This window comes from Rhinolophus ferrumequinum, chromosome 15 (genome assembly GCF_004115265.2).
Source record: "Rhinolophus ferrumequinum isolate MPI-CBG mRhiFer1 chromosome 15, mRhiFer1_v1.p, whole genome shotgun sequence".
Classification (NCBI taxonomy): Eukaryota; Metazoa; Chordata; class Mammalia; order Chiroptera; family Rhinolophidae; genus Rhinolophus; species Rhinolophus ferrumequinum.
The window spans coordinates 45496968-45518802 of record NC_046298.1 but is presented as its reverse complement, the minus strand read 5'-3'; the positions used below and the strand labels follow the sequence as shown (position 1 = coordinate 45518802).

Sequence of the window (21835 nt, the reverse complement as noted above, 5' to 3'; positions counted from 1 at the left end):
GCCTTCCTTGGGGAGGGGCTACATCAAAAGCTGGGCGAGGTCGTGTTGCCCCGGGACAAAACTTAACATCCAGGGCGGGGCAGTTCCAATGACGAAGTGAGGCTTCGGGGCGTGGCCTAGCTAGGCTCGGGGGCGGGGCCACACTCAAAAGCCACACTGGGAGGGCGGGGCATAGCAAAGAACGGGGAGGAGGCGGTGTCGGACTTCCGGAGTGGGGGCAGGGTAAAGACTCAGGGGGAGGGAACAGAGCCACAAAGGGTGAGTCCTAGCTTGAGGGGCGGGGCTTTGTCCTCTGTCCTCGGAGGGTGTGGCCTGTTCTTAGGGAATGGAGCCTCAAGGAAGGTCTAATCTCAGGCCCAAGGCCACAGTAAGGGGGCCGGATCTCACACGGCCACGGTTACCAGTCAGTGTCCTGAGAAACAATTGCTTAGAGAGGCTTGGCCAGGGGTGCCCCTAAGGTGTGGGTGAGTTGGAACGGTCCACGGTGTGGTTGGGGTCTGCGTCTGACTGCTGTTTGAACATGTTCCTCAGGGAGTTCTGCTGCAAGGTCCACCTGCGATAGCTCACCTGCCAATCCAAGGAGATGGTTCTGTTGCTCCACATGCCTGCATGGTTTAAGTAATTCAGGGCTCCTGCGGGTGGGGGGTAGGTGGGCTGTTGGACTCTGAGCCCCGCCCTACGTCCCGCCCCATCCCTCGAGGCTGACCTCCCGGCCGGTCTGCCGGGTCCAGCCTGAGGCCATGTCTCGAATTCTCCCCCGGGCTCCGCCCTCTGCCCTACTGAGGGCCCACCCCTTCTTCCCAAGGCCCCGCCCTCACCGGCCCATAGCATCAAGGCACCAGAGCCCCAGCACAGGTAGGTTGTCACCAGGTAGGATATCCGCGGCCTCGGTTGCAGCGTCTCACAGTTGACTACAAAGAGTGTCAGGCTGAGGACAATCAGGAGCCCTGCGCTTGTGTGGGACCAGAGACAGACACGAGGGTGAATAGGGACCCAGGACCCCCAGAAAAGGAAGAGAGGCAGGACATCCTCTCTCACCCTCCATGACAATCAGACACACACACACACACACACACACACACACACCACAGAGAGATACCCAGAAGTTAACCCGCAGACTTACCCTGACTGAGAAAGACAGAAAAAAAGAGAAATAAGATGCACACAGAAAGAATGGGGCAGAGATCCCCAGAGACTTTCGAAGACAGACCCAGCTGACAGCAGGACAGAAACTCTGAGATACACCTCAAAGCCAGAAAGAGAGCCTGGAGGAAAGATGCTGGGGTGGGGAGAACACCCCTTCCCAAGCCGACACTCACCGATGCCGAAGCTGAGGAAACTGAAGACAAGGTCAACCTTGTTAAGGCGGCGGAAGACTGGCCAGAAGGAGAGGCCCATGGTGGAGAGGAGGATGAGACACAGGGCCAGGGCGAGTATCATGAAGCCCATGCTCATATGGATGAGAACTGGGGGGGAGGGGAGGAAATGCCCCAGAGTCAACCCCAGACACTCTTCAAAGTCAACCTCCAAGTTCATCCCCACTGACATGCAGCATCCCCAACAGAGCCCCCCAATATTTCACTACAGACACCCTCAAAGTCACTCGCACTCCCATTGCCAAAGTCACTTCCTAGAAACCCCAAAATGAACTCCCACTCTCACTCACACGTCACCCCCAGGCACCTGTAAACTCAAAATCATCCCCACTCATACCCTCAAAGTTGTCCCATTTACCCCAAAGTCATCCCCCAGACACCCTCATAATCAACCACCCATACCACCAAGGTCACCCCACAGATGACCCTTCAGTCACCCCACTCACATCCTCAAGGTCAACCATTTCTAGAATCGCTCCTACAGACACCCCCAAAATCCCCTTACTCACACTCCCAGAAGGTGTCCCCTAGCAACTCACATTAATACCCTTAATATCACTCCAAGACACTCCCAATTGCACCTCAAAGTTATCCAAGACACTTTAGTCACTTTAGTTATCTTCAGAGTCACCCTACTTCTCTCCCACTCACACCTGAAAGTCCCCTAGTGACCCCATCCACATCCCCAGAACCTCCGCCAATGTCACCCTCATTCACACTCCAGAGCCCCCCACAGACACTCTCCACATCACCGCCCACATCCCCCAGAGCACAAACACAGATGTGCGAGTACACACAAGAAAAACTTCCAAATACTCTAAAACCAGCATACCTGAAAGACGTCATCACACTCACTTTAGACCTGATATTTATCCCATTTACACTGCAGTGTGACAACAGTTTCAGCTCCTTCTGAGAATTACATCTCCTCCTCTTAGCCCCTTCCTACTTTGCCTACTTTTGAACAGTGCAAGACTGTTGCAGCCAAATGAGCTAAGACTCCATCTGCTTTGTTTCTGGCAAACTGCACATCTGTAACATCTAACCAACAAGCTAAGGGTTAGTCCCATATACAGAATAGCAGATTCTTTATACAGATTCTATATACAGAATCACAAAATCCTGGTGGAGGGCTTCTCATGACATATACCCTGCCCTCTGAGGCCACAGAGGTAGTCATGTGACTCTGGCTGAGCCAAACACAGTGCCACATACCCCAGACCATGGTAATTGGCCCAAGGACGGGCACATGACCAAAGCCAACTAATCAAGCTCTGCCCTGTGACTTTTTCCTGCTGAAGCTGTCAGAGAGGAGCTTTCCCTCCTCTAGTTAATAGGATTATGAGTCTGGAGCTGCCTGAGCCTTGGACCCAGCCTCTTGGGGGACAGGAGATCAGAGAGAGTAAAACCGAAAAGGGAAAGCAGACAAAAGAAGGAAAGAAAGAGAGTTGAGATGACACTCAAGTCTCTGGCCCTTATCATCCCAGAGACCAGCCCACTCTGTGGTTTGGTCAGAAGGAGCAGATGTTTGCAGCTTACCTCCCCACCATGCATGTCACCCTCCTACCCACTCCCCACTCTCAGCCCAATTATAAGCCAATCAGTGCACGGCGTTGCTCTGGCTACCATGCTTGGTTTGGGATATCCATGTGACCCAGGCCACACAGCAACTTTTGGCATTCTTTCCTGCTGGACTTGAGGCCCAAGTTGTTAGCCATTCTGCCACTTATTTGCCTGTCTGCTCGCAGGTTTATCCCCCACCTTTCCCTGTTCTGTATTGCAAGGACTTCATATCCCAGCCTCCTTTGCTCACTGGCTTATCGGTGTGTTTGGCTACTGGGAGGTACTGGCAGAAGACTGGTTCTGGGAGGAGCGGGCAAGCCAGAGTATTTATCCCCACCTCTCTCTCTGCCTCAGTTGGTGTCTTCATCAGTAGCTGCATTTCTTCTGTGCTTGTAACCACTTCTAAGCAAATCCCACCATGAGTCTATGCCTTCCTGATGGTTTCAGCTTCCGAGTTCTGGTAATACCATCTCCTTCCTTTGTCCTTCAGGCTTAGGGGTGTAGGCAGCTTCCTGAGTTGCTAATCCCTGCTTTGTCTTGTCTCACCATACCCTACTTGGTTCCTCGGTTACCTATGAAACCAATTCCCTATGTTTACTTCCCTCTGAAGGATCTAGAATGATTTCTTTTCCTAACTAGGTCCTGATGGCTACTCCATGGAGCTTTGAGAATAAAGCCAATTCAAGTAGCCAAGAAACAGACAGACCATAATGTCCAATATTATCACATGGACCCCTGAATTCAGCTATGCCTAAAAGCATTGCTACCCCACCCTTTTTCACATAGATGAGCCCATAAATTATTTCACTCAAGCTAGTTCAAGTTAGTTTCTGTCACTTGTGATCGAAAGACTCCTGACTGATTCAGGTCCTTCCATAGGTCGGCAAGAAGCACAGGATTCAAAGCTGCTTACATACCACCCACCAAAATTACACACCGCCCCCCCCAAAAAAAAAAAAAAAAAACAGAATTGAATGGTCACCAAAAATCTAGAGGGAGAAGAACTTCGTGAAGCTGAGAAGCAATCAGTAAAGCCACAGAGGCTAGCGGGGGAAAACTAAACTACATAGAAATTCTGAATTTCTGTACCTTAAAAAAATAAAACTTTCATAACCTGTATGTTATTTCTTTATGCTGACTATAAAGCTTTGTACATTCTTATTAGTATTCAATAAATGGTGACTTAACTTTAAAAGGAGAACTGAAATACTGCCGTGTGTGTTTTTTTATTTTTATTTTTTTAAGTTTTATTGGGGAACAGTGTGTTTTTCCAGGACCCATCAGCTCCAAGTCAAGTCGCTTTTAATCTAGTTGTGGAGGGCGCAGCTCACTGGCCCATGCAGAGAAATCGAACCGGCAACTTGGTGATATGAGCACTGCGCTCTAACCAACTGAACCAACCAGCCGCCCCCATCTGTGTTTTTTAAATGAGAAATAATTAAATAAACAAACAATGTATACACATACTTCTATATGTATGCATATGTGTGTATAAACATATAGCTGTTTTCTCATACATGCAGAGAATATGTGCACAGTTGCTTTGCTCTTTCAGCATGTATTTCCATTCTTCTGGCAACAGCAACTTGATTTTATTCAGAGGAACTCTCTGCCTACCCTCTGTCCTTGTGCTTCTGACAGAAATGACCCCTCCATTGACTCTTAAGAAAAGCGTGTGATCCAGACCCAATTACAGCATGACATCCTCCTGACCACAACAACTGGTTGGGGAGGAGCGAGAAATCCAAGGGAAGTAAATCTGAACCCATCAGAGCTAATCCTGAGACCTCTGAGGGCAACTTATTTTCTTTTCCTCATGTTGTTTACAGAAAGGAGAGAATCCAGGAGCTGCTGAGCTGCTGACAGCCCCATTGCCACCGTATGGGCACAGCTCTCCTGAGGGCCCAACAGAGCAGAAGACTTCACTGAGAGATGGCAAGAGACAGACAGATCCCTAGTGACACCTGGATCAGCAGCTGTACCTCAACCAGGTAGATGTATGCTGCTGGACTTTTCCATAATTTGAAACCATAAATTACATGTTTGTTTTACTTAAGTCAGCTTGAGTTTGGGAGGTATAAAAGAAAGAGATATTCAAAATAAAAAAATAAGACTACACAGTGTTCCGGAAATTTCACAAGTGTTTCTTTGAGATTTAAAATGAAGGGAGGTGCATTGGCTGAAAACAAAAGTGTCCTAATAATAGCTAAGCCTGGTGCAGCACTTCATATGTGCCAGGCAGTGTTCTAATTCCTTTATGTGTTTTACCTTACGTATCCCTCAGACAACCTATGAATGGGTACTATTGTCACTGCCATTTTACCAATGAGGAAACTGAGGCACAGAGAGGTGAAGGAATGTGCCCAAGATCACCCAGCTCCCAAGCGGCTGAGCCAGTATTCGAACCCAGGCACTCTGGCTCCAGGCTCTGGGCTGCCTCTTGCTGCAATACTGAAAAGCAATGGAAATGCACAGAGCTGAAAGCCTCTTACCACCTTTTCTGGGGGAAAAAAAATTTTAAGAGAGAGAGAGGGCGGGAGAGAATCCTCAGTCATATAATCAGGAGGCAGCTTGGTTTTCGCTCAAGTGTCACGCTCTTCTTGCCATGCATATGAGTGTCCTAGTTCCGTATAAGCCAAACAGGATTCTAGGAGAACACTTGCCAAAGCCTCCAGAGACCCTTTCTCAAGAATTGTAAAGATCCCCCCCAAGAACACCTAAAGATTCCTGCCTCTGATACTCTCCAGAGACCCCCCCTCCAGAGAGCCCCGTGGCCTGTTCAAGACCCTACTGACCAGTGACTTGGCCCAGGCTGGCGCACTTGTGCCTCCTGCAGTCAGTCCAGATGCCCATGTAGCCAGTGTAGGAGCCCTGCACATAGGCCATGCGCCCATCCGCCACACTGAGCACCATCAGGGTGGCGAGGATGCTGAAGACAAGAGACCAGCCCCGCAGGATGAACTTTCTGTCCTCCTCCCAGGAATAGTTCAGGCCCGCTGGGGAAGAATAGAGTTCTGGGGACGTGCGTCCACCGGCATCATTCTGTTGCATCTTTTCCTTCAGGAGTAGGGACTTTCAAACTGCTGTTTCCCTCATCCTTCTCAAGCCGTGGACTGTAGCCTCAGGGAAAGGGGGGGAGGGAGGGAAGGAGGGAGAGAGAGAGAAAGAGAAAGGAGACAGGAGACATGGAACTTGAAAAGGCAATAAAGGGATGAATTGGATTCAGAGACGGCCCTGGTAGGGTTATGAGGCAAGTAGGAAAAAGAAATTATAAATTCAGATCTCAGGTCCTCCAGAAACTGTAAGAACTGATCTCAGAGATGCTGGTGGCTCAGCCCTGCCTAATCCTGACCCTATTCTGGCCCCTCTCTGACCCTGTTGTCTCCATCCTGAAATTGCTCCCTACCCCCCATTCCCCCCCTGGCTCTGTCTTAACACCTCTCTGACCCAGCCATGACCTCTTCTTGACTCAATCCTGACCCTGCGCAGCCCCAACACTGAACCCACCTGGACACAGCCCCAACCCCCATGTCACTCACGCAGGTCTAGTGTGGAGTATGAGTCCATGGCCAACGTCCCAACTTCCTGGAACCCCTCTAACTGTCATAGAACCTTTCCCTGGCCCCAGCTGCAGACCAGACTGAAGCCCTGAGGCCTGCCTGTGGACAGTAGGGGGTACCGAGAAACACTGAAGAAGGGATAGAGAAATCCAGACCCCAAGAGACAGAGCTGAACCCCGGAGAGAGACTATAGTACTTCCAGGTGGCCATAGAGGTAGCTGGAAAGAAAGGCTGAGGGAGTTGGCAGGCCGTTGAGTGCATCTGAGGACTGACCTTGCCCTGTACCTCACACGTCCCAGATGTCCGCATCTGACCACAAGAGCTCTCAGTCAGATTTCCTTCCAGAAGATCCCAAAAACAACACTCAAAAGAAGACTCAAGATTATTTGACAGTTACCGACAGGCTCAGGGTCAGTGTCCAAGACCCTCCATCCATTATCCACAGTCCCCGGGTGAGTATCCAAGAACCACCCGTTATCCACAGTCCCCGGGTCAGTATCCAAGAACCACCCATTATCCACAGTCACCGGGTGACTATCCAAGAACCACACGTTATCCACAGTCCCTGGGTGAGTATCCAAGAACCACCCGTTATCCACAGTCCCCGGGTCAGTATCCAAGAACCACCCATTATCCACAGTCACCGGGTGACTATCCAAGAACCACCCGTTATCCACAGTCCCCGGGTCAGTATCCAAGAACCACCCGTTATCCACACTCGCCAGGTCAGTATCCATGAGACACCATCCAGTAGCAGTAGCTACCCAGTCAGTATCCAAGAGATACCATCATCCATTAACAACCACTGCCAGGTCAGCCCTGAGGAGACACCATCCATCGTCAGCACTCACTTGGCCAGTGACACACCCTCAGCTATCTACAGTTGCCATTTCAATACTCAAGATGTTTCATCAATTTTCAAAACTCACCACTTTAATGTCCAAAGTCCTCCATTAATTACTCACATCCCCCTGATCAATATAGAATCAGTTGCCTCTATTGGCCACTTTAGTTTCCAAGACCAACGCCCAAAAACTTGGAGTCCCCACTTAAGTATTCAAGGCCTTAAGTCACCAATCCGGGCCAAAGTCGGTGTCCCCTCTGCAATTGCTCACAGCCCTGAGGCCAGTAAGAAAAGCTCTGAAACAATTATCTGGACTTCTGAGAATTTCAAAAGCTCTCTGGACAGCTCCCAACTCAATGTGTGTACTGGAGACAGCTTACAGTCAGGCTCAGTGGAAGCCGATTCTAGCAGGTGAGAGGCAGGGGTCCAGGTAAGAGGACAGATGCTGGGCTAGAATTTTGGGGGAGGGGCAGCTGTCAAAGGTCAGGGACCAGAAACATGGCTGGTATGTCAAAGTGTGGAGGCTGGGCCTAGCTGTGGTAGGGCTTGGAAGCTGGACCTGAAGGCTGGCCCTGAGTGGCACAGAGGCTGGACCTGTGACTCCACCTGGGGACTAAATTTGGGGGTGGCAGGGCCTGGGGGATACAGGGCCTGGAAGATGGACATAAAAAAGAGTCTGCAGCCTAGATTGGGACAGGGTTTGACAGCTGGAGCTGGGGTGACTGGTCCGGGTGGCTGGACTCAGTGTTGACAGTGGTGGTGGGTGATCTGCCGCAGGTGTAGACGCAGACATGCGCGGCTGCCCATGGGCTGGCGGCTGCTGTACGAGGCCAAGAAGGTCAGCCGCCAGCTGAGCCTCCTGCTGAGCATAGCTGGCATGGTGATCATCGGTCTCATCTCTCTGGGCCAGCCCTGGATCCACTTCCACGTGCCACTGACACCCCCTGGAGACCCTGCTGGCCCCCGGAACATCCCTATTGACACCATCTTCTTTGTGCAGTGCCGCGACATCTCCTGCCTATATGAGTACGACCGGAACGCTTGTAAGGCCTGCCCTAGGCTCACCTTTCCTGGGATTCACCTCTCCTCTGTCCTAGGGACCCCTTCCTACCTTCCCTTGGACGGTCCTGACTGCCCTGGGGTTTGTCCTCTCTTCTCCGCGATGGCCCTCACCACACTTGGATCCTCCTCCCTTCCCCAGAATGGTCCTCGCTGCCCCAGGACCGTCCTCACTGCCCCAGGTTCATCCTCACCTACGCGATGTCCTTCCTTCCCCCAGACTTGTTGGACTTCGCCTGGGCCTTCCTCCTCTTTGCCAGCATCACCAGCTTCTGCCTTTTCATGATGCTCCTAAACATCATCTTCTTCTCCAGCTCCAACCTGCCCATGCTGGACTTCTCCAACGTCATCCTCAGCACCTTGACAGGCACGGCACTGAGGTCCTTCCTTCAGGAACCCCGAAGCCAAGCACGCCTTGCCCAGTGCCTGTCATGAGGCCCAATCTCCCCCCCACTACATTCCAATCCCATCCCATTCCACACCTTCAGCCCCAATGCTAATCCAATCTCCCTCCAAATCTCCAACCATTCCAATCAAAAATACCAGCTTCCAATCTAACCCCGTCTCCAGCCCCAAAACCAGCCCCAACTTCACCTCCCATCTTTCTCATCAACAAATCTCAAATTCATCCACATCTCCTTCCATAATGGCCTCCCCATTCCCCCTCCATTCCAGTTCTATCTTCTCTCTAATTCCAAACCATCCCCAAACCCTTTACAAATCTCTGCACCCAACTCAACCCCAGGCCTCACCCTCCTCAACCCTCGTTCTCCAAATCCAACCCAACCGTATCACCGTGAGCCAAACTCAGCCTCAATCCCAATCCACCTCCAACCCCATCTTCTTCTCACATCTGACCTCATGCCAACCCCACCTGCAGCTCCATCCCTACCACCCGTGAACCTCACTCTCAGACTCAAGCTAATCCGTTCCCAACGCCACCCTCTTACCATAAATCTTCAATCCATCCTCATCCCCCGCCTCGACCCCAACCTCCATCCTTAGCACTCAAACTTCAGCTTCTACCTGGTACCCAACTCCACTTCCAGTTCTAGCCCCGTCCCGAATCCTCTCACAGAGCCAGTCCCGAACCCCCACTGGCTCTGTGATTTTCTTCAAGCGACTTCATCTTTCTGAGCCACAGTTTTCTCATCTATAGGGTGGGGGTAAAATTTCCTGCCGCGTGGAGGTGTCATGAGGATTGAATTAGAAAACGCCGGTACTCGCTGCTAGCTAACTTCGCACACGTCCTTACCATGATAATCGTCATACTCCCACCCACACAACTCAAAATCTACCTATTCTGATTAGAATGGTTCAGTTTTCCATTTGCACGCCAAATCGCACTTCTTAGAAAAGGAGGCCGTGGAGGGCACTTTAATTTGGACATGAAGGATATCGTGTTCTCTTGTAGTAGTTGACCACAACTTTCAGTTGTGTCGAGAGAAAATTCTTGGAGAGTGATATTAAGGCCAAGCAGAGAGACCACTCGATTTCCTATGTCCTTGTTAGTAAGTGACATTTGCTCAGTTTGTCTGTTAGTTCTTCCTGACTGTTTAACTATAGGTACATAGGGTAGAAAACACCTCAGTTTTATGTCATCTAAACTAGGCCATTTTTCTATAAGAAAATCCTTTCTGCCCATTCTCCCTTTTAATTAAACGGAAAACACTTTCCTATTTTTCAATAACATAAAGTAAAAATTACGCAGGACTTCACTACCTGAAAAAAAAAGTCTTTTCCTTTCCACAACTTATTTTTAATTCATGTCATTTCAACATACAGTTAAAATATCCAGAATGACTGATTTCCTTATCCACTGCTTCAGAAGCCCTAAATTAAGGACCCAATATAATGATAATAACCAATCTCGATTCTCGACGGCTCACTGTGTGCCAGGAAATGTGCCAATCTCAGTAACTCGTGACAGCCCAAAGAGATGGTTCCTATGATTACGCCCACTTTACAGATGAGGGAACTGAGGCTCAGAGAGGTGAAATGGCTGCCCTAATGTGGGAGGCAGAGGCAGGAGCTCCAGTTGGTTGGCCCCAAAGCCTGTGGTTTTAGACACCACTGTTGCCTAGTCAAAGATCAAGACTTGCACTTGCAACCTTGTCTACCATGACGTTGTCAGGAGCCTATTATCCTGCTTGTGAGCAGAGGTAGAGGGAGGCGAAAGAAAGTGGGAAAATACTGAGTAAGAGCCAGGCAGCCACACAAATACGGCCAGGGGTCTTCACACACCTGCTGCCCAGCCTGCTAACACCTGTACTCATGCAGGGACCAACATGATACTGGGTGTCCTGTTCTACCTGATGCAGGCCCAAGAGTTCCTGCAGGAAGGCATGACCTACAGGCTGGGGCCCAGCTTCTACCTGGCATGGACTGGCGTCTTCTTCTTCCTGATGACTGGTCTGAGACGAGGATGGGCTTGGGTTGGGGTTAGGAAATGGGTTGGGGACAGAGTAGGGAATAGGGTTGAATTTGGGTTTCGGGATGGCTTTGGGGACAGGGTAGGAGATGTGGTTGGGCTTGGGGAGAGGACTGGGATGAGGGTTGGGATGGGGAACTCTGCGTCTCACCCCTCTGCTCTCTTCCTCCCCCCAGGTTTCTTTTCCTACCTTAACTACATGAATTTCTGGTCCATCCTGGCGGTGCAGGCCGTCTGGACTTAGAACACGGGAATGACACTTCCTCTGGACGGCTCCCACAGCTCTGACAACCCGGCTCTCCGGCGCCCACACCCACAAGAGTCAGTCCTTTTTCAGTCCCCTCTGAATTCCCCCCATTCAGATTAATCATCTGTATTTTTAAATAATCTGTGTTTTGGCCCAGAATATTCTGTTAGTTCAGTACCTTGTAAGTGTTCTGTGGAACTGCCATCCCTCTTTGGGGCCATCCCTTGGGCTCTCCGGCGTTGAGGGAGCGGTGAGGGAAGGGACTCGAGGGAAACAGACTCAAGGCACAGTGGTCTTGGCATACAGATGGTGCTCAAGCAATGTTTATCGAATAGCTGGTTCTCCCCCAAGCACTTTGAGCTTCATCCTTTACTTTTGAGCCCTGCCCAATATGTTGCCTTCTGGGGCAAATTTGCCCTTGCACCCACTCTTCACCTCCTGCCCTGACCAGCAGCTCCTGCCACCACCACCTCTTTCTTCTCCCCAAAGCCCCCCAGTAGCAGACTTTTGCAGATGAGTTCGGGCTAACAGAGAGTCATTTACTGCGTAGAGTAGGTTCGAAACTCAAGTACAAAGTTATATCATTGCCTGGGCCCCCTGCAGTGCCCCCATCCGGAGGTCCCATCTATCTCCCTCTCACACAGTGGTTAAGCTGCCAGGTTTTGAGTCTGGGCTCCGCCACTTACTAGCTCTGTGACCTGTGGCAAGGTGTTGAACTCATCTGGTTCTCAGTGTCCTCATCTGTAAAATGGAGATAATGACAGTACTTCAATCTAGACAGAGTTTAACATAACACCTGGTCCACAGTATGTGCTCTTTAAGTGTTGCTACTATAATCATTCCTTTTGTCTCCCACAAAAGGCCCTCAAATTTGTTCATTTTTAACACAGATTGAGCTGCAACTATGTGCCAGACACTGGATCTATAGCAGTGATTAAACTGGACACAAATCCTTGTTTTTATGGAACTGACATTGCAGCCAAGAGATGAAAAAATGTGCTCACCAACAAAGAGCTGTGTTAGGGGATAAGTGCTATGAAGAGAAATGAAGGGGGTAAGGGAGACTAGTCCAGGAAGGAGGGTGTCTGTTAAATAGAACACAGGGGTGGGGCTCTACGCTAAGATGATATCTGAGCAGAGATAGGACTAGAGAGAGGAAGAGAGCCGTGGAGTTCAATTGCGGGAAGAGTTCCAGGTAGAAGGAACAACAAATGCAAAAGTCCTGAGGTACAAACGACCTTGGCAGGTTCCAGGAAGACCAGGGAAACCAACGTGCCAGTGTAGCCTGAGCAAGGGAGAGAGAGAGGAAGGAGAGGGCACAGGGGCCAGATCACTGTCGGCCGTGCGGTCACAGTGAGGACTTGGCTTTACTCAGCGTGAAGACAGTGTAGGAAATGCTTAACTTTCTTAAGAGAGGAGTTTGCATCTCTTCCTTTCACTTCAGACCACAGCCTTCATGGGAGGAGGCTCCCACTAGAAGGTAAAAAACAACCCAAATGACCAGGGGATCCAGCTAAACAAAAAGTGTTCTATCCACACAAGGGACTACGTGTGTGTGTGTGTGTGTGTGTGTGGCCATAAAGTAAAGAACTGTGAACCCTGAGAAAGAAGATACTACTGAGAAGGGCTCCTGGTAGCTCACTGGGCTCAAATTTAAAAGCAGAAACTAGCAGCTGTTTCTAAACAGGGGCCTCTAACCCAAACTGCACTTCAGGGAGAAGCCTGCACTGAACTGCCTGCCTGCATTGTGTTGCTGTCATCTGAGTGAACCCTTATAAAGCGCACTTCCTGGAATTGTATTTCAACCAATAGGACTGAGGCTTTCCCTGTCCAATCAGAGCTGTGCAGCTATAGCCCCATCATCTTCATTGCCCAATCAGGATAGTGCCTTTTTGAACAATCAAACTGGAAGGATTTGGAGCCCTCAGTTGCATGAGGACAGGTCAATCAGGAACCGGGGCAGGAACTTCTGTCTATAGAAGTCAGCTCTCCTCTAGCTCAGAGAACACACTTTCCCTTTTCTCATTTTTGAACTTTTATTAGGTTGGTGCAAAAGTAATTGCGGGGACTGGCTGGTTAGCACAATTGGTTAGAGCGTGGTGCTCATAATACCAAGGTTGCTGGTTTGATCCCCACATGGGCCGCTGTGAGCTGTGTCCCCCACAACTAAACTGAAACAACTACTTGATTTGGAGCTGATAGGCCCTGGAAAAACACACTTAAAAAATATCAAATACTGTATGACACCATCTGTATAAAGTTAAAATAAAACATTCCAAATTATTTTTTTTAAATAGTGGTTTAAAAGTTTAAAAATAATTGCAAAAACCACAATTACTTTTGCACCAACCTAATACTTTTTTAATTTTTTTCAATTACAGTTGACATTCAACATTATTTTATATTAGTTTCAGGTATACAGCATAGTAGTTAGACATTCATATAATTTACGAAGTGATCCCCTGATTAGTCTAATACCCCCCAGCAGCATAAATAGTTACTACAATATGATTGACTATATTCCCTATGCTGTACTTTACATCTCCGTGACTATTGTGTATCTTCCAATTTGTACTTACCAACCCCTTCACTTTTTTTGCCCAGTGTAATGACGAGCGGGGAAAAGAAAGAGGAGGACACGCTAGAGTGGGACTAATGAATTTGTTTAGCAATATCTAATCAATTTATTTAGCAATATGCAATAGCAAAAGACAAAGGCAATTAATAGAATGTGCTAATGCCAGAAAGGCAGTTAAGACTAAACTATATACTACATTGATAACAACGTCATGTTAAAGGAATATACATATATATAAATTTAAGCGATCTCAACATATGTTTACTATTGATCAAAAATCACTTGGCTTAATACACAAATAACATCAATAAGGAGTATTTAAACGAAGTAATAAACTCTATAGGAGAGTAACTATTACAGTAGATGCCACAAGCTCACCAAACTGTGGGGAAACAACAGCGGAAAGGTCAGGTATCAAAACCTTGCCAGGTCCTCGGCTGGGAGAGCTTAGGTCTCCCACTGCTGCAAGCTGCAAGCTGCATACAAGTTTCCAAAACGCTAACAAGTTCTCAAGAATGCGAACCATGGGGAGCAACACTGGAGGGGAACAACACTGGAGAGGTCCGGAAACAGCCAGACCTCACTAGGTCTGCAGTTGGAAGTCAGGGCATCTCCTGGTGTTGTAAGCCGCACGTTGCTGGAAGTTTCCAAAAATGTTAGAATGAAGAATCACCAATGACAAAAGATGAAATTTTTTTTTTTTCACTGCCAACTGAGGTCTGTCTTACATACTTTTTCAGATGTACCTTTAGAGCCAAGCTCCTTGTTCCTGCCTCCCCCTCAGGGAATGGCCAGTTCTGGGAGGGTCCGGCAGTTACTGTGATAAGAATATTGCTTATCCGGCTGAAGGGCCAGTTCATTCCGACAAACAACACCTGCTGTTCTCGCCTGGGACCATCCCCCAAGGCCTTCCAAAGCCTGGCAACGTGCCTGTCACACCAGTCTGATATAACTTAGTTACTTGTCCACCTCATCTGCTGATGTGGACAAAACAGACAGAAAGCAACACCCTCCTATATGTCTCCTACTGGGAACAAGACGAGGGAGAAATTCTCTTAACCCTAAGCTAACCAGTACCTCACATGCACTCTGTCACGGGAGGGAACCCCACATGGAGTCTCTCATGTGGGGGAAACAGAGGAACGAAAACTAATAGACAAAAGTTCACATCAACCAATGAAGGCAAATTTTCTTCAACATCTTCCCTACACACACACACCCCCAACCCTCCTCCCATCCGACAACCATCCGTTTGTTCTCTGTAATGGAACAGAAACAGACTCACTTTCCCTTTGCACAGAAGACGGGAGATTGCATTTCCCCAGCTGGAGCTGAAACACGGGAGCTGAAACACCAAAGACCTGTGGCCAGACCAAAGCAGAGCAGAGCTGCCTGGCAGGAGAGGGGCCTGGCCCTAGGGCCACCTCACAGCTATGCTGTTCCACAGCCGTGCTGTTCTCATAGCCCTGCTGTATCACAGTGGAACTGTTTACACTGAATAAAGTTTCCTTCTTCAACGCATCCCAAATGGGGGATTCCTGTTGGCCTTGAATTAGTACCAACAGCCATCGCTTGACAGAGTTCACACCAAATATTGTTGACAGTGGCAAGCTCTGGTGAGTAGGTTTGGAACAGAGACGTATTTTTTTTATATTTGAGAAAATTTTTTACAATCAGGACAATTGAAAGACACACCTTAGATCTCCAACCCTACCAAGAACCTAAGCCCCGAGGTCCTCCACGATCTAAACCAGAAAGTGAGCCTCAAACCCAGTCCTCCCTCGGCCTCAGGAGTGCGGACCCCAGCCCCTCCTCCCTCAGCCCCAGGATTCCCGTCACCAGCCCCGCCTCTCTGGAACCCCATCGTTCAGGCCCCCCAGCCCCCGCCTCCGCCAGAACCAAAGACCAGCCTTCCCGCCGGGAGTCTAGGCTCTGGTCCCGCCTCTCATCGCGGAGGTTCAGCCTCCAACTCTGCGCCGCGCGGGCGCGTTCCTAGAACACCGCCTGTCAATCTCAGCTCTGGCCCCGCCTCTCACTCTGCGGTTGGGACTTCGGCAGGGTTGGCCCCGCCCCTTCAGCCACAGCTCCGGCGGCTGCTGCGCTGGCAATTCCGGTTGCTTCCCCTTCTGGCCCCGCCCCCACTCGGGGTCCTTCCCCTTCACGGCCCGCCTTTGGGGCCATCCACAGAATTGCCTGACGCTCATGACAGGACAACGGACACTGTATTTCCTTGCTTCCTTTTCTTCTGCCCCAGGGACAATGTCTCTTTGCCTGTTCAGGAAGATTTAATGGGAACAGGCATTATTCCCTTTCCCAAGCGCCAAAGCTGGGTTTCCAGAATTGGCGCGTATAATAGATGTCTCGGGGCGGAGCCCGGACTGGCAGAGGGCGGGCCTTGCGAGCGGCGCGCGGTATAAAATAGGACGCGAGGCAACCCGCGCAAGCTTTGGCGGGAGTAAGGGTTTGGTGAGTTATCTTCAGCTTTTTGGCTTTTTTCCGTCTGTGTGGTGGGGCTTTGAGATATGGGCCGCGTGTGTGTGATGAGGTGCCGGGGGCTATGGCAGCGGCCACGTTGTCGCGTGGATGGGGTCACGGCCTTGGTAAAGGCACGGCGCCCGCTCGGAGGCGAGCCTGGGGGTTTCCCGCGAGGCCGGGCTGGCGGCTGCAGAGGGTGTTGGCTCTTTGGGAGTGCTCAGGGTTGGGAGGGCTCCTGCCGCTGGAGCGAACGGGGGCCGCTGGGGCCATCCTAGCCCTTCTTTGTCTGCACAGGCTGCGCCATTTCTGCTGCCTACGTCGCAGGTCTCCGCCATTTTGTCCATCTTTCTCGGTGGGCGGGGTGGGGAGGGCGCGTGAGACATTTTTTTCAGAGATTTTCCACCAGAAGCTAGCTACACATGCTTTCCTTAGGACATCGCTCTTGTTTCTTCAATTCTAGGCGGCTGGCGTTTTTTGCAACCTAGAGCAAAGACTGGGGGAGGTAGCGACAAGATCTCAGGACTCACCAAGGAATAAGTAGGAGTGGGGTCTCAAGTGAATTTCTGGGTTTCTGAGAAGCAGAAAGGAATGGTCTTAGGAGAAAGTAAACGTGGGGCCTTTGTTCACCTTCAGGAGTCATTTTGTTTGTTTTATTTTATTGGGGAATTTTGGGGGGCAGTGTGTTTCCCCCGGGCCCATCGGCTCCAAGTCGTCGTCCTTCAATCTGGTTGTGGAGGGTGCAGCTCAGCTTCAAGTCCAGTCGCCGGTTTCAATCTTTAGTTCCAGGAGGTGCAGCCCACCATCCCATGGGGGAATCGAACTGGCAACCTTGTTGTTCAGAGCTCACGCTCCAACCAGCTGAGCCATCCGGCCGCCCTTCAGGAGTCATTTTTGACAGTGTCACTCGAAATATCAGTTACGTTAAACGTTACTTCTGGTTAATGGGCGCTTCAAGTCTCCTCGGACGCCGGTTGCCCGGCTGCTGAGCAGTGCTACCCCCCTGCGCAGGAGCCCCGCCTGTAGGCATTGAGCTTATTTCCTAGCTCCCCACTCCGACCCAGCTAGAATCACCTCTAGTTGAATTCCTTCAGGCAGCCACCTGCAAAACCATTGACTTTGTCCTCACTGTTGCTGTGTCAAAGGGGAAGGATTTTTTCCTCATCCATTCATAGTTGACACGGTCTCTTTCATCATTGCCCCATGTATTTTTTTCATGCCCCTTTTTACTTTTTATTACTGAAATCTTCAAACATACAGGATATAGACATAAGCTTAATAGTTGTAGCATTTCACCTTGTTTGCTGTCTTTGCGTTAAGTGTTTTGAAAGTGAATTTATTTGATCCAAAATAGTTACTGCTTATGTTCCTAAAATAACATTTTCTTCTTAATGACAATGCTAGTGTCACCCTAATGTTTTCCAGTCTCTAAGTGCTGTTAGCTTGGCCTCTGTCCTTGAGGGTGAGTAGCCTTGGGAGAGGGACTGGGGCTCCTATGAGGTCCAGCACTGGGCTCCAATCAGCCCTGAGGATGCAGTGCTTCCCAGGACCTTTTGATACCTGAGGGTTTGAGGGGTCCTGGTTTGATGTTCTCTGGACCCCCAGACTGTTTCTTCGCCCACCCTCACCAAGTCCTTCCTGTGTTACAGGTGTCTCTTCAAGCCAACGGGCCACCACTACCACCCCATCTTGGTAAGAACCTTTTCTCCCTCTCCCTGACCCACCCAAGTCTAAAATCTCTCACCCACGTTTTGAGTGGTGACGTCGCATCACATATCCCTGGGACCTTATTTATATGCCAACCGTGTGCTTGGGGTTTAGATACAATTCCCGCTCTGCTGTTCGTGGGCTTGGAGGCGTCAGTCTGGTGATTGCACTCCTGAGCCTGTTTTTGTGTCTAGAGCAGGCACAACACGTCAGGAGCGTGTAGGAGTCCTCTGCACAGCTGGGTGGGGGGCGTGATGTTTCCTGCCTTCAAAGGGAAGGAAGGGTTGGCTAAAATGGAATACACAGGCTGTGAAAGGAAGAAATCCACGTCAATTTGGGTTTCAGAGGAAAGGACTAATCAGAAGTCTAATTTTCAAACTCAGAAGAAAAGAGAGTGGCTGGCAGCGTTATCACTCGCTGCAGATTTTGTCTACTGGATACACTCACTGTCTTTCAGCAGAGCTGAGACAGCTTCCCATGAATCATGTGCATATAAACTGATACAGTTATGAAAGCTACCATTCATTGACACGATAGCCCTTGTGAAAATAACACATTATATCTGGAGAATGTTTCACAAGTGTTTCGAAAACCTAAATCAGAAAATGGGCCTGGATACATGTTGTCCAGCTCGAGGAGGGTTTTTCTTCGTTCCCTGGATGTCAGGAACAGGACAGTGGCTGCGTAAAATGCGACGGAAAGTGTGTTCTCTGGGATTCTTGGTGGTTTCTGCTCTTGCTGAGAAGCCCTTTAGGGAGAAGCTGCTTTCTGTAAAGGGGGAGCTGAGATTTCGGGTCACCTGAGCCTTTCTGAGGGGCTGATGCCCTTTGCCCAGGGTGTCCTCTGCAGGGTTCTGCACGTTCATGTTCACCTGAGAGGGCAGGTGCCCGGTGGGCAGCGCTGTGAGGGTGGTGAGAAGAGGGCAGCAAGTTGATGGCAGGCTGTGGAAGACCTAAGGGCCACAGAACATCTGTTGATTTCTAAGGCAGCCTGGTCCAGCAGAACTGCCACGATGGAAACGGTCTGTTCTGCGTTGTCCAGTCTGGTAGCCACTGGCCATGTGTGGCTCTCGAGTACCTGAAATGTGGCAAGGGAAACTGGGAACTGGGTTCTTAAATTTTATTTAAATGTAAATAGTTCCATTTAAGGGTTTCTGCTTGTTACGTAGTAGCTCAACTAGGGAATGCTAGTCACATCTAAGTACTGGGAGGGTTAACATGCCAAGTCCTCCTCCGGCCCGATGACAGGCGTATGACCTTTCCCTGGTTCACAGAAGGTTCTGGTGCAGCCGCTTCCCCAGATGACAGAACAAGGAGTAGTGACAGGACTCGTGCCCGGCAGTTGGACTCCAGAGCTCGGGCAGAGCTGGAGGCTTTGGAGAGTTGGGTGGGGAGAGGGCCTGGGGCGCCTGCAGAGCAGGTGCAGGGCTGTGCCTTGGAGCTGATCTGAAGTAGGGGGCCCTTCTTCACCTTGGATCCTGCCAACAGCCTGTCTGCCTGGTGAATCTGTTCCCTTTTTCCGGTGTGGAGGCTTAGGTCAGTTGCTGCAGCTCATACAAGAAGTGACACGGAGGGACAAGGGCTGAGGGGTGGCCGTGGGGAGCTGGGGGGTGGGGGAGGTGGTGCCAGAAGGCAGGCAGTGGGGGGTGGCCTCGTGGCAGCCCAGGGGCCGAGTGGTGCTCATTTCTCCTGCCTGGAGTTTCAGTTCTTGTCTGAGCCACCTCCCTTAGGACTGTAGGCAAGTGATTCTGGGACCTGAGTAAGGAGGTGCACAAAGCTGCCAGGGCCCCTGTGATGTCCAGCACTGGGCTCTGACCTCCCTGAGGACATGGTGCCCCCCGGGACCTTTGACACCTGGGGGTCTGAGGGGCCCTGGCTCTGCGGAGGGAGGGATGGCGGCTGTGGTTGCCCTGCACCCCACTGACCTTGCCTCCCCCTCCTTCCTGTCTGCAGGTGGAGCCTCCACGGTCAGCAGCCCCATCCCTCGGTAAGAAGAGAAGAGGCGCCCCGTTTATAGTCACAATGTGGGTTATGGTGATCGTGTAAAGGCAGGTGCTGAGCACGGGCTGAGCCTTCACAGTCACCCTGTGGAGTGGGGGGGAGGGGGGGTGATAAAGGAGGAGCTGGGGGGGTTGCAGTGACACGTCCTGTGTCAGCGGTCCTAAAAGGGGCGTACTTGGGGCCCCCATGATGTCCAGCACTGGGCTCTGATCTCCCATGAGGACACGGTGCCCCCCGGGACCTTTGACACCCGGGGGTCTGAGGGGCCCCTGCTGGGGTCGTGTAGCTGTCTCCCCCACCTGCTGCGTCTGGGTCCTTCCCCTTAGCCTGCCCCTGTTCCCCCTGCCAGGGCAGCCGTCACCATGGCCGAGAGGGCGCTGGCGCTCAACCCGATGGGGCGGGGGGACCGCTACTACACGTACACCGAGCTCCTGGCCGTCTCGCGGCGCTTCAAGCAGAACCCCAGCGAGCTCATGATCACCTGGATCCTGCGGGTGTATGACCAGGGGGGCTCGGCGCTGGCCCTGAATTCTGGGGAGCTGGCGCTGCTGGGCGACCTGACGGGCGACGCTATCTTCAACTACCACTGCAAGGGCCTGCGGGGCGGCTGCAAGACACTGCTCAGCTGGCTGCTGCTGGCCTGGCGCCAGCGCTGGGAGTCGTTCGTGCACTTCGAGGCCACTGAGCTGCCTTTCCGGCCCTGGACCACCATGGAGGAGGGCATCCGGCTGGTGCGCGAGCTGGGCATGCTCGAGTGGATCTACCGCGAGCCGGCCTCGCCCCCCGTGCCGGAGCAGGCGCCCTTGCCGGCGCCGGAGGACATGCCCTTCACGCAGGGCCTGCAGCGGCGCCTGCTCACGGCGGCGCCCTCCGAGCTGCGGCTGTCGCTGGTCAGCCTGCTGGTCAAAGGCATGACGGTGCTGGAGGCGGTGATCGAGATCCAGACCATTGCCGACGTCGGCCTGCTCTGGCGCCACAGCCAGCCAGGCCGTGCCAAGCTCATGCTGGGGCCCAATCCCACGCGCAAGGACCTCCTGGGCTGGCTCCTGAGCCACGGCGTGCCCAAGGAGAGGGTGGACAAGCAGCCCACCAAGGTCCTCCTGGAGCTGTACATCAAAGAGGCCAAGCGCAGCCGTTGCCACCCAGCCTACATGCTGGGGGAGGAGCAGCCCCCGCCGCCCCCCTATTCTGACCAGGCCTGTGGGGAGGAGCTGCCCGTGCACCACGACTAGGACCCCAGGAGCCGGGAGGAGGCTCGAAGCCCCTCCAGGGCATCCGGCACCTGGCAGTGGAGATGCAGAGCCGTGGGCCGACCGCCCCACGGGCGTCACCGGCCACTGCGGGCGGAGGGGCGCAAGCTAGCTGGTACCCGGCAGCGCCTTAGAGCTCCCCCAAGCACATGGCCTGTTAGGTTTCAGTCTGTTACATTTCAGCCCCATTGGCATGGTGGGGTCGGCACCCACCCCCTGTGCCCCACAGGCCCCCAAAGCACTACAGGCCAAGTGGGGAGACCCCCTGCACGGCCCTCAACATGAAAGCATCTGGAAGTCTGTGCCCTTTTTCTGAAGGTTTTTTAAAAAATGCAATGTTTTTACTTAAGGCTTCAAGTACATACAGCGCTTTTGTTTTAGGGATGCTGTGGTCGTGGTTTTTTAAGACTGGTTTGCAACGCCTTTCCCTTTAAAGGGGGACTTTTGCGGTTTGCTCACTTGGGGAGGGGACGGTCAGTCCCATCTGGTTTCTCTAGTTGTGTGTGTGGCCTCTGGCCAGTGTGTGTGTCACATCTGGATAAAAGGTGTTGGGGCTAAGAATCAGCTTCATGAGGCTGGATGGCAGCACTGGGCACACGGATGTCCGTTAATTAGCGCCTGCGTGTGGACTGGTGTTTGGCGAGCTCCCTGTGTGGAGCTGAACCCAGAACCCTCCCAGGGCACAGGGCAGGAGACATCCATGGAAGCCCCGGGGAGGCTCTGGTCGGCCTGTGGCAGCCACTCACAG

At 51.5% G+C, this 21835-nt stretch overlaps 3 protein-coding genes and 3 non-coding genes across 7 annotated transcripts; 5 read left to right on the top strand and 1 right to left on the bottom strand.

The window, feature by feature from the left end:
* Nucleotides 1–120: 120 nt before the first annotated feature.
* LOC117035404 (uncharacterized) lies at nucleotides 121–5990 on the bottom strand. The gene is made up of 4 exons (XM_033129280.1): nucleotides 5735–5990; nucleotides 1320–1466; nucleotides 819–947; nucleotides 121–632 (listed from the first exon to the last, which is right to left on the bottom strand). The coding sequence occupies exons 1-4, from the start codon at nucleotides 5988–5990 to the stop codon at nucleotides 454–456; spliced, it is 711 nt and encodes a 236-aa protein (XP_032985171.1). The 3' UTR covers nucleotides 121–453.
* Nucleotides 5991–6798: 808 nt separating this feature from the next.
* On the top strand, nucleotides 6799–8837 carry LOC117035403 (uncharacterized). Its single transcript, XM_033129279.1, is given in 4 exon segments — nucleotides 6799–7270; nucleotides 7562–7754; nucleotides 8121–8487; nucleotides 8490–8837. Coding segments are annotated over 4 exon segments (1380 nt in total).
* Nucleotides 8838–16009: 7172 nt separating this feature from the next.
* Nucleotides 16010–21472, top strand: LOC117035618 (Friend virus susceptibility protein 1). Of its 2 annotated transcripts, none has more exons than XM_033129620.1 (4): nucleotides 16010–16124; nucleotides 17780–17822; nucleotides 19790–19823; nucleotides 20192–21472. In XM_033129620.1, the coding sequence occupies exon 4, from the start codon at nucleotides 20200–20202 to the stop codon at nucleotides 21067–21069; it is 870 nt and encodes a 289-aa protein (XP_032985511.1). In that variant the 5' UTR covers nucleotides 16010–16124; nucleotides 17780–17822; nucleotides 19790–19823; nucleotides 20192–20199; the 3' UTR covers nucleotides 21070–21472. The 2 variants fall into 2 exon arrangements, with proteins under 2 accessions (XP_032985511.1, XP_032985509.1); XM_033129618.1 differs by having other exon boundaries at nucleotides 16011–16124; nucleotides 20187–21472.
* LOC117035686 (small nucleolar RNA SNORD88) lies at nucleotides 17618–17709 on the top strand. Its single transcript, XR_004425255.1, has one exon. It is a non-coding gene; the product is annotated as a small nucleolar RNA SNORD88 (small nucleolar RNA).
* On the top strand, nucleotides 19620–19709 carry LOC117035685 (small nucleolar RNA SNORD88). The gene has a single exon (XR_004425254.1). It is a non-coding gene; the product is annotated as a small nucleolar RNA SNORD88 (small nucleolar RNA).
* On the top strand, nucleotides 20016–20106 carry LOC117035684 (small nucleolar RNA SNORD88). The gene has a single exon (XR_004425253.1). It is a non-coding gene; the product is annotated as a small nucleolar RNA SNORD88 (small nucleolar RNA).
* Nucleotides 21473–21835: the final 363 nt, after the last annotated feature.

Bases quoted from the DNA above. Each gene is read 5' to 3' on its own strand.
- LOC117035404 (XM_033129280.1), bottom strand. From the start codon at position 5,990: ATGCAACAGAATGATGCCGGTGGACGCACGTCCCCAGAACTCTATTCT. The intron at 1,467-5,734 runs GTCAGTAGGGTC...CCTCCCCCCCAG, and splicing joins CAGCCTGGGCCAAGTCACTG to TTCTCATCCATATGAGCATG. The intron at 948-1,319 runs GTGAGTGTCGGC...ACACAAGCGCAG, and splicing joins TTTCCTCAGCTTCGGCATCG to GGCTCCTGATTGTCCTCAGC.
- LOC117035618 (XM_033129620.1), top strand. From the start codon at position 20,200: ATGGCCGAGAGGGCGCTGGCGCTCAACCCGATGGGGCGGGGGGACCGC.